The following is a 12,265-nucleotide window of genomic DNA, read 5'->3' as shown; positions in this document are numbered from 1 at the left end:
TATTGTGTTTTTAATCAATGCTTGATTCATCTTTAGTTCTTCTAGGTCCTTGTTAACTGTTTCTTGCATGTTGTCTATTCTATTTCCAAGATTATGGATCATGGAAATAGAATCTTGGATCAGCTTTACTATCATTATTCTGAATTCTTTTTCAGGTAGACTGCCTATTACCTCTTCATTTGTTAGGTCTGGTAGGTGTTTATCTTGCTCCTTCACCTGCTGTGTGTTTTTCTGCCTTCTCATTTTGCTTATGTTACTGTGTTTGGGGTCTCCTTTTTGCCGGCTGCAGATTCGTAGTTCCCGTTGTTTTTGGTGTCTGACCCCAGTGGCTAAGGTTGTTTCAGTAGGTTGTGTAGGCTTCCTGGTGGGGGGGACTAATTCCTGTGCTCTGGTGGTTGAGGCTCGATCTTGTCTTTCTGGTGGACAGGTCCACGTCTGGTGGTGTGTTTTGGGGTGCCTATGGCCTTATTATGTTTTTAGGTAGCCTCTCTGCTAATGGGTGGGGTTGTGTTCCTGCCTTGCTAGTTGCTTGGCATAGGGTGACCTGCACTGTAGCTTGCTGGTCGTTGACTGAAGCTGGGTGCTGGTGTTGGGATGGAGATCTCTGGGAGATTTTCGCTGCTTGATATTATGTGGAGCTGGGAGGTCTCTTGTGGACCCGTGTCCTGAAGTTGGCTCTCCCACTTCAGAGGCACAGCACTGGCTCCTGGCTGCAGCACCAAGAGCCTTTCATCCACCCGGCTCAGAGTAACAGGGAGAAAAAGTAGAAAGAAAGAATTAGTAGAAGAAAGAAAGAGAGAGGGAAAGAAAGGAAGAAGGGAAGAAAGGAAGGAAGGAAGGAAGAAAGAAAGGAGGGAGGGAGGGAGGAAGGATGGAAAGAAAGAAGGAAAGAAAGGAGGGAGGGAGGGAGGAAGGAAAGGAAGAAAGACAGGAGGGAGGGAGGAAGGAAAGAAAAAGAAAGTGGAAAGAAGAAGGGTGGGAGGGAGGAAAGAAAAAGAAAGAAGGAAAGGAGGAGCGGAGGGAGGGAGGGAGGAAGGGAGAGTAGGAAAAAAAGAAAGAGCAGGTAAAGTAAAATAGAATAAAGTATGAAATATAGTAGCGTTATTAAAATTAGAAAGTAATTATTGAAAAAAAAAAAAAAAAAAAAACCGGACCGATAGAACCCTGAGACATATGGTGGAAGCAAAGCTATACAGAGAGAATCTTACACAGAAGATTACACATACACATTCACAAAAAGAGAGCAGGGGGAAAAATCAAAAATCTTGCTCTCCAAGTCCACCTCCTCAATTTGGGATAATTCGTTGTAAAAAGAGGAAAAGGGCGAGAAGTCTGAAATCTTGCTCTCTAAGTCCACCTCCTTAATTTGGAATAATTCGTTGTAAAAAGAGGAAAAGGGGGGAAAGTCTTAAATCTTGTCCTCAAAGTCCACTTCCTCAATTTGGGATGATTCGCTGTCCATTCATGCACTCCACAGACGCAGGGCACATCAAATGGACCGTGGAGCTTTAATCCGCTGCCTCCGAGGCTGCACAGAGAGATTTCCCTGCCTCTGCTCTCACAGCTCCCGGGTCTCAGCCTTGGACCTGGCCCCGCCTCTGCGCGTAGGTCGCCGGAGGGCGTCCGTTCTTCGCTCAGACAGGACGGGTTTAAAGGAGCCGCTGATTCGGGGGCTCTGGCTCACTCAGGCAGAGGGGAGGGAGGGGCGCGCAGTGTGGGGCGGGCCTGCGGCGGCAGAGGCCGGCGTGACGTTGCAGCAGCCCGTGGCGCTCCGTGCGCTTTCCCGGGAAAGCCGTCCCCGGGTCTCGGGGACCCCGGCAGTGGCGGGGTGCACAGGCCCCCCGGAAGGCGGGGCGGACAGTGACCCGCGCTCGCACACAGGCCCCGCGGCGGCGGCGGCAGCGGCGGCGGGCCGCGGCGGGCCGCGGTGGCGGCGGCGGCGGGCCGCGGCGGCGGGCGGCGGCTGCGGCGGCGGCTGCGGCGGCGGCGGCGGCCCACGCCCGTCTCCGAGGTCCGTGCCTTACCCGCGGCTCGTGCCTGTCTCCGGCGCTTCCGCAAGCAGCCCTCTTAATGCCCTCTCCTCGCGCACCAGGAAACAAAAGGGAAAAAAGTCTCTTGCCTCTTCAGCAGCTCCAGACCCTTTCCCCGGACTCCCTCCGGGCTAGCCGTGGTGCACTAACCCCTTCAGGCTCTCTTCCTGCCGCCAGCCCCAGTCCTCTCCCTGCGCTCCGACTGAAAGCCGATACCCGAGCCTCAGCTCCCAGCCCCGCCCGCCACGGCGGCCGAGCAGACAAGCCTCTCGGGCTGGTGTGTGCCTGAGGGCACCGGTCCTCTGTGCCAGAATCTCTCCGCTTTGCCCTCCGCACCCCTGTTGCTGTGCTCTCCTCCGCTACTCCGAAGCTTTCCCCCTCCGCCACCTACAGTCTCCGCCCGCGAAGGGGCTTGTAGTGTGTAGAAACCTTCCCCCCTTCACGGCTCCCTCCCACTGGTGCAGGTCCCGTCCCTATCCTATTGTCTCTGTTTATTCTTTTTTTCTTTTGCCCTACCCAGGTATGTGGGGAGCTTCTTGCCTTTTTGGGGGTCTGAGGTCTTCTGTCAGCGTTCAGTAGGTGTTCTGTAGGAGTTGTTCCACGTGTAGATGAATTTCTGATGTATCTGTGGGGAGGAAGGTGATCTCCGCGTCTTACTCTTCCGCCATCTTCCTCCGGGGTGCAAACATGTTTTGATTATCCCTTAGCAGTAAAAGGTTTTTGAGCACTTAGACCCAATATGTGTATATTTGAATGTGTATAAATTATTCACACATACTACCATAGTAATTTATTATTTACATTCTAAAGTACATCCTAAAAAAGTACTTCTTGAAGAATGAGATAAATGACTACACGTAAAAGTTGCATTTTTTTCCTCCTGCACTCTGTTTTTTTGTGAACCCTTTGAGGTGCTTGCATCCCACTTGGATTCAGATCCATCCCTTGTCTCACAAAATTTAAAGCTTAGCTGGGAAAGCAAAATGCCTTCCTGAGAGTCAGGTTTTTAGTAGAATATGATTTAGGAGTTGTTTACATGAGTTATATAGGTCACAGTTGTATCATTTAGTGAGATCAGCTTTTCCCAAACTATGTTATACCTGGGATCACTAAACCCTTTGAATTCTCTGCCTTGAATGCCAGGAGAGGACAGAAGAGCAGATGGAGAGAGAAGAACTGAGACAGATTTTTTTCCTAAGGATTCTGGGGAGAAAGCATGTATGAAGCAGTAGTAATTTGCCCTGGTAACCATGAACTGGTGACTACGAAATATTCATATAGATTATAAGTGCTAAGAGATTTCTGTGTACAGGATTTCTCTCTGTAGTCTTTGGTGGAGAGAAAACTTGGGCTGGGCTTCAAAGAGGAGATTGGATAGGATTTAGATGAATAGAGAGGAAAAGAGCCATTTCCTGTCGTTTGTTTGGATGTGTTGATTGTTTTTGATCTTGACTCACCTGTTTGTTTTCATGTTTCTCAGGTATTAAGTATTCCATGTTCCACATCATTGCTCATCAAGCTTATTCCAACAGCTTCATTACTATCCTTCCAACATTCTGGAATCCTCTTCCTTTCTTATTATCTACCCTTATTCTTATCTGGATCCTGGAATATCGCCTCAGGCTTCCTGCTTCCCTTCGAGTTTCTCTTTTTATTTCTTTCCCACCCAGGAGCTAAAGTGATCTTTCTAAAATTTTAATTGGACTTACCTGTCTCTGTATAAAACCATTCAGCAACTCCTCATTCTCTTAATAAAAGTTTGAATTCTTCACCATGGTTTATGATGCCCTTTATTACCTGGATCCTGCTTACTTTCCTACTTCATTCTACCCCTCTTCTCTCTCTTCCATTAGGACACTCCCAACTATGTTAAACTTCTTGCCACGCTTTCTTTCACCTCTGGATCTTTGTACTTGTTTTCTCTGCCTGAAGCTCTTCCATTCTCCTGGCTAACTTGTACTTGTTTTTTATGTCCCAGCTTAAATTCCATTTCTTTGGAAGCACATGCCTCTTACCCGCTTAGTACTCTGCTTTCATCACTTTTCCATTCATACTTCTAGGATGTAATACAAAGAGCATAGGCTGTGGACTGGGGGTGGGAAGCCCAAGGTTTGACTCCTAATTTGTTACGAGATTTGGGGATATAAATTAACCTCTTCAAGCCCTGGTTTCTTCATCTCTAAAATGGGATAATGATGCACTTTTTTTTAGAAGCCTATTGGAAGAATTCATCAGTAAAATATACATAAAAGGATTCTGTAAGCACTAAAGCACCTTGCTCATATAATTTGCTTCTGCTGTTGCTACTGCTACAGCTGCTTCTGTCATTCCTCTTCTCTCCCCCTGCAATGATCCTCACCAGTCTTTCTGCAGTGTTTTATGTGGGACTTGTTTTTCTAGGGTATGAAGACTTTACCAAAGAGATAACAGAGCTATTTTCCCAGCTGCATGTCTCCTCCAAATCGGAGAAACTTACTAGGGTAAGTTTTCCTTCTTGCTGATTTTCAATTTTTTACATATATATATTTAGTGGATAAAGAATGTAAGGTGGTAAATTCCTGGCAAGGATGTCACCAAAACCGAGGGTATATTCTGAGTTCCATACCTCCTGTCTCCCTCTTGGTCTCGCAGGTTAGTGTGCTAAGCTCACACTGCACCCCCTTACCCCCAGCCCCCCAACACATCTGCCATCCTCACCTGTTTCCATTTGGAATGCTTTGCTTGTCTGAAAGCTTAAATTAGGCCATAGCATTGGTCATTTAAAGTTGGCAGCACTCACCAGCCATCATGATACCAATGGGCTAGTTCTCTATAGAGGGCTCACTGTTCTCAGGGCTCTGAGTGATTCCGAGATGATGGGATGTGGCCCCTGCCTTTAGGTAGCTGGAGTTTGCCATTTCCCAGAGCCCAGTAACTCAGATAATGACCACTTAGCATGTGGAAATGAGAGAGTCCATGGCCTGAGCCTTGGTCTTTGGTAGTGATGCCTGAGCTGTCTTCACACATCTGGAGCATAGAGGGACTTCAGTCAAAGCTCAGAGTGGGTCGGGAGATAACTGTTTCCAGGGTAATACCCGCCTAGCATATATGCCAGTGCCAGCTCTTGGGACAGTATTCTCTGGATCTTGGGCTGCTTGCTGCCTCTTCACCCTCTTCTCGAGAAATATCTTAAGATCGGTTAGCAGCAGCACACACTGCTTCCTGGCCAGGGAGAGCTGATAGCCATTGTATAGTCATCACAGTCACCTCTTGCGTACCCCACGGTAAGGAATAGGATGCTTAAGGGAAGTTACCCTGCTCTCCCATGCCCACTAAAAACACTGCATTCTCCAAGAAAGCTTTTCAGAACCTTGCCTCAGCAGCTCCTCTCCCTTGTCTTGTTTGTAGCACTTTATGGCACTTTCTAGCTTGTGTCATAGTGTTTTTTGTTTTGGAAGTAATAGCAAAGTTAGAAAAAAGTTGCAAGAAAAGTACAAACAACATTCATATAGCTTTTATGCACATACACCTATTAACATTTCACTGCATTTGCTTCATCATTTGTGCTTGCAAATGTGTTCTCTCTTTCCCTCTTCCTATCCCTTCCTCTCCACCTCCCCCATAGACACACACACGTTATTACTATTATTGGGACTTTTTTTTTGGCCATACCGTGCGGCATGCAGGATCTTTAGTTCCCCAACCAGGAGTAGAACCCATGCACCACACCCCCACCCACCCACCCACCCCCCGCCGCCAGCACTGGAAGTATGGTGTCTTAACCACTGGACCACCAGGGAAGTCCCTGGGACTATTTTTTTTTTTTTTTTGGCGGTACGCGGGCCTCTCACTGTTGTGGCCTCTCCCGTTGCGGAGCACAGGCTCCAGACGCGCAGGCTCAGCGGCCATGGCTCACGGGCCCAGCCGCTCCACGGCATGTGGGATCTTCCCGGACTGGGGCACGAACCCGTGTCCCCTGCATCGGCAGGCAGACTCTCAACCACTGCGCCACCAGGGAAGCCCCCTTTTAGATATTAAACTTTCTTGTTTTCCAGCATATCCTTCCTGTGTTTCTTTTTTAGATAGCAGATATATTTTAAAGACAAGCAGATATATTTTCTTATATCCTTCTTATGTAAAAGTTAACATACTATTGATATATGTATTCTTTAGCACTTTATTCACTTAACTGTGTGCAAATGTATTTTCATAAAATTATCGGGCTTCCCTGGTGGCGCAGTGGTTGAGAGTCCGCCTGCCAATGCAGGGGGCACGGGTTCATGCCCCGGTCCAGGAAGATCCCACATGCCGCGGAGCAGCTAGGCCCGTGAGCCATGGCTGCTGAGCCTGCGCGTCTGGAGCCTGTGCTCCACAACGGGAGAGGCCACAACAGTGAGAGGCCCGCGTACCGCAAAAAAAAAAAAGTAACCCCTTACCTATCTGGTAGTCCTAGTCATTCTCTAAAAGCAATCTTTGTATTGCTTATATTTTGGGTGTTGAGACTTAAGATGTAGAATGATTAAGGATCAGGACCTGATTATTTCCAGGAGTTTATATGAGAGTCTGTATGATGCAAGGGAAAAGCAATGAAGCAAAAGTCTGAGAACACAGTTCTGATTCTTATTCTGACTCTCACATGTGATGTAGGCAAATCCCATTCGTTCTCCAGGCCTCATTTTTTTCAGGTCGAAAAAAAAATAAGTTGTTGGAGAAGCTAAGCTCAAAGGTGCCTTTTAATTCCGAAGTCTCTAGATCTCATCAGTGGGACGTTCCAGACTGAATTCTGGGTGTGGAGGGTGGCTAGCATTGGTTTGTTTGTTTTTTTAGTTTATTTAACTTATTTATTTTTGGCTGTGTTGGGTCTTTGTCACTGTGTGCAGGTTTTCTCTAGTTAAGGCGAGCCAGGGCTCCTCTTCGTTGCAGTGTGTGGGCTTCTCATTGCAGTGGCTTCTCTTGTTACGGAGCACAGGCTCTAGATGCGTGGGCTTCAGTAGTTGTGGCACGCAGGCTCAGTAGTTGTGGCTCGGGGGCTGTGGAGCGCAAGCTCAGTAGTTGTGGCGCATGGGCTTAGTTGCTCTGCGTCATGTGTGATCTTCCCAGACCAGGGATCGAACCTGTGTCCCCTGCATTGGCAGGCAGATTCTTAACCATTGCACCACTAGGGAAGTCCCAAGCATTGATATTTTTTGAAAGGGATGATAAATTACATTGAGTTGGCACAATAGATTATAATAACTTAATGTATTTATTAGAGAGGTTATTTTGAGTATGTATTATGCCTACTAAAATACCTCCAAGTAAGTTAAATTTATAGTATCAGATTTCTTTTTGTTTTATGTGGCCTTATATCTCTCTATTTTTCTTCTATTTTCCATCTCACATAAATCAATGTCTGTTTTTTGTCTGGGTTCATAGGTTCTGCTCTAGCTCATTCTTGTTGTACCCTTGGGTGTAGCCCCACTTATTGATCCTTAGAGGCTCAGCCCCAGTACTATGTATGTAATAAAGCCTGTGATTCCCTCAGTTTTCAGAATGACTCTCAACGTCTTCTCTGGATTCCTATTGCCTGGTTACAGCTCTGAACACATTCTGTGTATATAAAGTTACTCAAGTGGATGACTTAATTTAATGACAGTAAACATTTCATTAGAAACCAGCACTCTTCTCAGTTGCAAATGACAGAAACTCAAGTCAGACTGGCTTAAGAAAAAGGCACATTTATTAGCTCACGAAACTAGAAAACTAAGGGGCAACACTGGCTTCAGGCATGGCTCTCCACCCAGAAACTTGTCCCCTCTCCATCTCTTGACTCTGCTTTCTTCTGTTCATTCTTAGGGATGCTTTTCCACATGATGGTAAGATGATTACTGGCAGCTTCAGGAGACTTTTTCCAGTTGAGTAACTCCAACAGAAAGAGGGCTTCCCTTTCCCAGTAATTTTATGAGATGTCCTGAGACTGATGCCCATTGACCTAGCTTGGGTCACTTTTCCATCCATGAGCTAATTACTGTATAGACAGGGGGATTAATTTCTTGGTAGCTAAACCTGAATCATTTGCCAACCCTTGGAGTCAGAGGATGAAAGTAACCCCATCCAAACCACATGAACTGAGAAAAATCTAGGACTTACTACCAAAAGAAAGGAGATACACATGCCAGCTAGGTAAAAACAGTAGATATCTCTCAACACTATAGGGAACATCTGGGTGCACTAATCCAAATAAGATACCACCACTGTTCCGTAATAATGTATTTTATTTACGAGATAACACGTAGTTAATTCCAGTGTATTTTGGTAAGTACTAAGTTGAAGGTGTACTTAGGGGACTGTGGACGTACAGAAAAGGGTTGTTGAGGTGCCCAATCTCCTTGGATGCCTTTGAAAGTTACTTGGAGCAGACAGTGTTTGGGTGGAGGATTGAAAGAAAATTGAGTTTCCTTGATTTAGGGGAAAAAAAAATGGAAATGACACTTTGGACTAAGGGAATACAATGAACAAAGAACAGGCATATTACAGGTCATTATTATCAGATCATAAAGCGGGAAGTGATAAGAGATGAAACTAGAGAAGTAGGTAGAGTAGGTCATGGGCACTTTTTAGATCATGTCAAAGAGCATGATCTAGTGGATGGAGAGCCATTGAAGAAAAGCAGAGGGATCAGCTATGGGCTTAGATAGATCACTGGTACCATTAGGGAAGATGGATTTAAGAGGAGCCATATCAGAAGCAGGGAGACCAGTCAGAGTGCTCTTGCCATAGAGTAGATTTGAACTTAAGTGGTGGTAATAGAGAGGAAGAGCAAAGTGGAGAAATGTGTACAGTAAAATCAGACTATCTTGGTGATTGGAAAGGAAAAATCTAGGATGGCTCGTGTATTTTGGCTTGTATGACTGGTATATGATGGTTCTTCTAAAGCTCAGGGGAATAAGAGAGGATGAAAAATTTAGGGATAGGGAGAGAAAGATGATGAATTTAAATTTTGCACATGTTATATGTGAGACAGATGCCTAAAGGATATTCTGATGCGTATGTCCAGAAGGGAGTTGGAATATGTTGTTTTCAGAAGTTAGTGCTGGAAATAAGGATTCAGGAGTCAGCAGCAGGTAGGGAATAGTTAAAATTACTGAAATAGGATCGATGGAGAGGGAAGGGAGTAGGGTGAGATAAGTAGAGAGCCAAGGCTGCTATTCGGGACTAAGAAGGGGTATGGGGGACTTCCTAGAGTGATGGGAAAGTTCTGTATCCTGATCTGGGTCACAGTTATGCAGGCATATACACATGTAACCTGTCATGCTCTGAAGATTTGCACACTTTACTGTGTGTAAGGTACACCTCAGTTTAAAAAAAGCCAAAGGATTAGAGGGAATGTGTGGTCACAAATGTTAAGTGTTGTAAGGAGATCTAGTAAGTTAAGTACTGAAAAGCTAGATGGTATGTTTGTTTGGGTGAGAACAAGAACACTGACTTCCATGATGCTAAAATGTTCCTGGTGGGTGCACAGTAATCTTGGTGAGCTGAATCGAATTGCTGATGGACTGTACAGTCATCCCTTGATATCCTCAGAGGTATCCTGGTTCCAGGGCCCCCTGTTGATACCAAAATTGAGGGATGCTCAAGTCCCTGATATAAAATGGTGTGGTATTTGCATATAACCTACATACATCCTCTGGTATATGTTAAATCACTTCTTGATTGCTTATAATACCTAATACAGTATAAATGCTGTGCAAATAGTTGTACATACAATGTAAATGCTATTTAAGTTGCCAGCACTTGGCAAATTTAGGTTTTGCTTTTTGGAACTTTCTGGATTTTTTTTTTTTCCAAATATTTTCAGTCCGTGGTTGGTTGAATCTGAAGATGTGGAACCTGTGAAGATGGAGGGCCAACTATAATCTTTTTCTTATTTAGGCAAGAAATACAGCCTGTGAATGGATCAGGACATCTCTGGCCAAACCATTAGAGGAGAAGGAAGAAGGAAAAAAACAGTTGGAAGCAGAAAAAATTGAGCAAATCAATAACAATTCAATAGAGGTAATGAAAACAACTAAGGCTTTTTTTTTTTTTCAATGTGGTATCACAGTTAGGGATGTAAGCACCTGTTTTGTTGTACTGCTATCCATAATTTCTACCTTGTGATCCAAGATTGCAACATCTTAGTTCTAGACTGTAGGATGCAAGGAGTGAAGAAACAGAGACAAAGGGTACATGTATGTGGCGTCATGAGTTTCCCAGAAGCTGCACATGACACTTTTTATTCAGATCTTTTGGCTAAAACTTAGTCCCATGGTCACACCTGACTTCAGGGGAGCCTCTGTTTTTATAGCTATATGAACCCAGTTATAAAATTATATAACTACTATGGAAGAAGAGGAGGTTTATTGAAGGGCAGCTGTTAGTCTCTGTTGCTTTCAAGGTATTGTATACTTCAGTATGGGAGAAGCAGGGTGGTGTCATTTCCTCTTGTATTAAAAAAAACAATGCTCTGTTTTGTTATGCTTTCTTTTGTTTTTCCCAGGATATCCATGCATTTGCAATCAGGAGCCTAGCAGAACTGACTGCCTGCTCAATTGAACTGTTTCACAAAACAGCGGCTCTGGTTCTGCATGGCAGGAAGCAGGAGGTAACAGCCATAGACAGGAGCAGAGCCCTTTCCCAGTAAGTGTAATGAGTATCCCTCTAAATGATACAGTTTGCTGAAAGGGTTTTCTCAGTGTCTTTCCAAAGGTTTAGAAACTTTCCTCTCAATACGTTGCTGTTCACATTGCACCATTCACATCTTAGAGGTTTGTTCATTTTGGGTTTTAGTTAATAAGTAGCCCAGGGTGTTGTTTATTTTCATTGAGCCATAAATCTATATTATAAATCTGCCCTTTTTTATTAACCAACTCATACTTGGAAAACTAGTTTTTTTTTTTTTTCAGATCACTGACCTTAATTGAAGTAGAATTTTGCATAAGTGAAAACAGAAAATAGTTCTAATAACCTCAGTTCTTACTAACAGTTGTTGGTTATTGAGTGCTAATTATATGCCAGGTCCCATGCTAAGGGATTTATGTGTATCATTTCTAATCTTTAAAAGCAACCCTCAAGATAAATGATCAGTCCAACTTTAAAAATGAGGAAACACAAACATAAGAGAAGTTAAGTAAATTATGCCCAGGTTGTTCAGACTGGGATTTAAACCCAGGTCTATCTAAGTTTCAAACCCTTTTTTTTCCAGTATATTGCTGGTTTTGAACAAACCTTTGAAAAATGATAGAATGTAGGTAGTCACAGGAGGAAAAAAACCCCTACTGTTTTCTAAATAAATCTCCTAATTAAATAATGAGAATTTTCATTGGAGAAAAAAACATGAGTGAGAGTGTCTAGTGTGTTAGGATTGAAAGGGACCCTTGATGTTCTCTGGGCCATTTCTTCACCTACGGTTTCACTGCCTCTCTACAATATCCTGTAAGGAGGGGCCTAGTTTTGTCTTAAACATCCTTAGGATGAGGGATTCACAATCCCAAAGCAGACTATTCTTTGGAAAACTAGCTATTTCCACTGCATGGAATGCTCTTCCAGTCATGGCTCTTTCCTTCACTGAATTTCCTTTACTTCTTAGAGGGTCCTTTTTTCACCACCCTATCTAATACTATCTTCTACCATTTTCTCATTCTTTTTTTCTTTTCTTTAACTCTAATTCACTATTACATTGATCAGTTTAACCTCCTCAAGGGTAGGATTTTTATTTTGTTTTATTTTTTAATTTATTTTTTAATAAAAAAAGTCTTATAAAATTTTTGAAGGTTACCTTCCATTCACAGTTATTACAAAATATTGGTTATATTCCCCATGTTGTTATTACAAAATATTGGCTATATTCCCCATCCTTGAGCTTGTCTTACACCCAGTAGTTTGTACCTCCCACTTCCCCACCCCTATATTGCCCCTCCCTCTCTCTCCCCACTGGTAACCACTAGTTTGTTCTCCATATCTATGAGTCTGCTTCTTTTTTGGTATACTCACTAGTTTGTTGTATTTTTTAGATTCCTCATATAAGTGATTTCATACAGTATTTGTCTTTCTCTGTCTGACTTATTTCACTTAGCATAAGTGCCCTCCAAGTCCATCCATGTTGCTGCAGATGGCAAACTTTCATTCTCTTTTATGGCTGAGAACACAATACTTTCCATTGTGTATATATACCACATCTTCTTTATCCATTCATCTGTTGATGGACACTTAGGTTACTTCCATGGAAGTAACATAGG

The 12,265-nt window shown here is 43.8% G+C and overlaps 1 protein-coding gene across 2 annotated transcripts in view; it reads left to right on the top strand.

Moving 5' to 3' along the window:
- FAM114A2 (family with sequence similarity 114 member A2) overlaps nucleotides 1-12,265 on the top strand; it is a 43,351-nt gene that overhangs the window by 17,265 nt on the left and 13,821 nt on the right. For both annotated transcript variants that reach the window (XM_081230934.1, XM_081230935.1), the window contains exons 9-11: nucleotides 4,431-4,510; nucleotides 9,921-10,043; nucleotides 10,528-10,667. In XM_081230934.1, coding sequence (XP_081087060.1) covers nucleotides 4,431-4,510; nucleotides 9,921-10,043; nucleotides 10,528-10,667 — 343 coding nt within the window. The remainder of the gene's footprint in view (nucleotides 1-4,430; nucleotides 4,511-9,920; nucleotides 10,044-10,527; nucleotides 10,668-12,265) is intronic.

Source organism: Mesoplodon bidens (genome assembly GCF_964165515.1).
Source record: "Mesoplodon bidens genome assembly, chromosome: 4".
In the NCBI taxonomy this organism is placed as follows: Eukaryota; Metazoa; Chordata; class Mammalia; order Artiodactyla; family Ziphiidae; genus Mesoplodon; species Mesoplodon bidens.
This window is presented reverse-complemented; position numbering and strand designations above follow the sequence as displayed.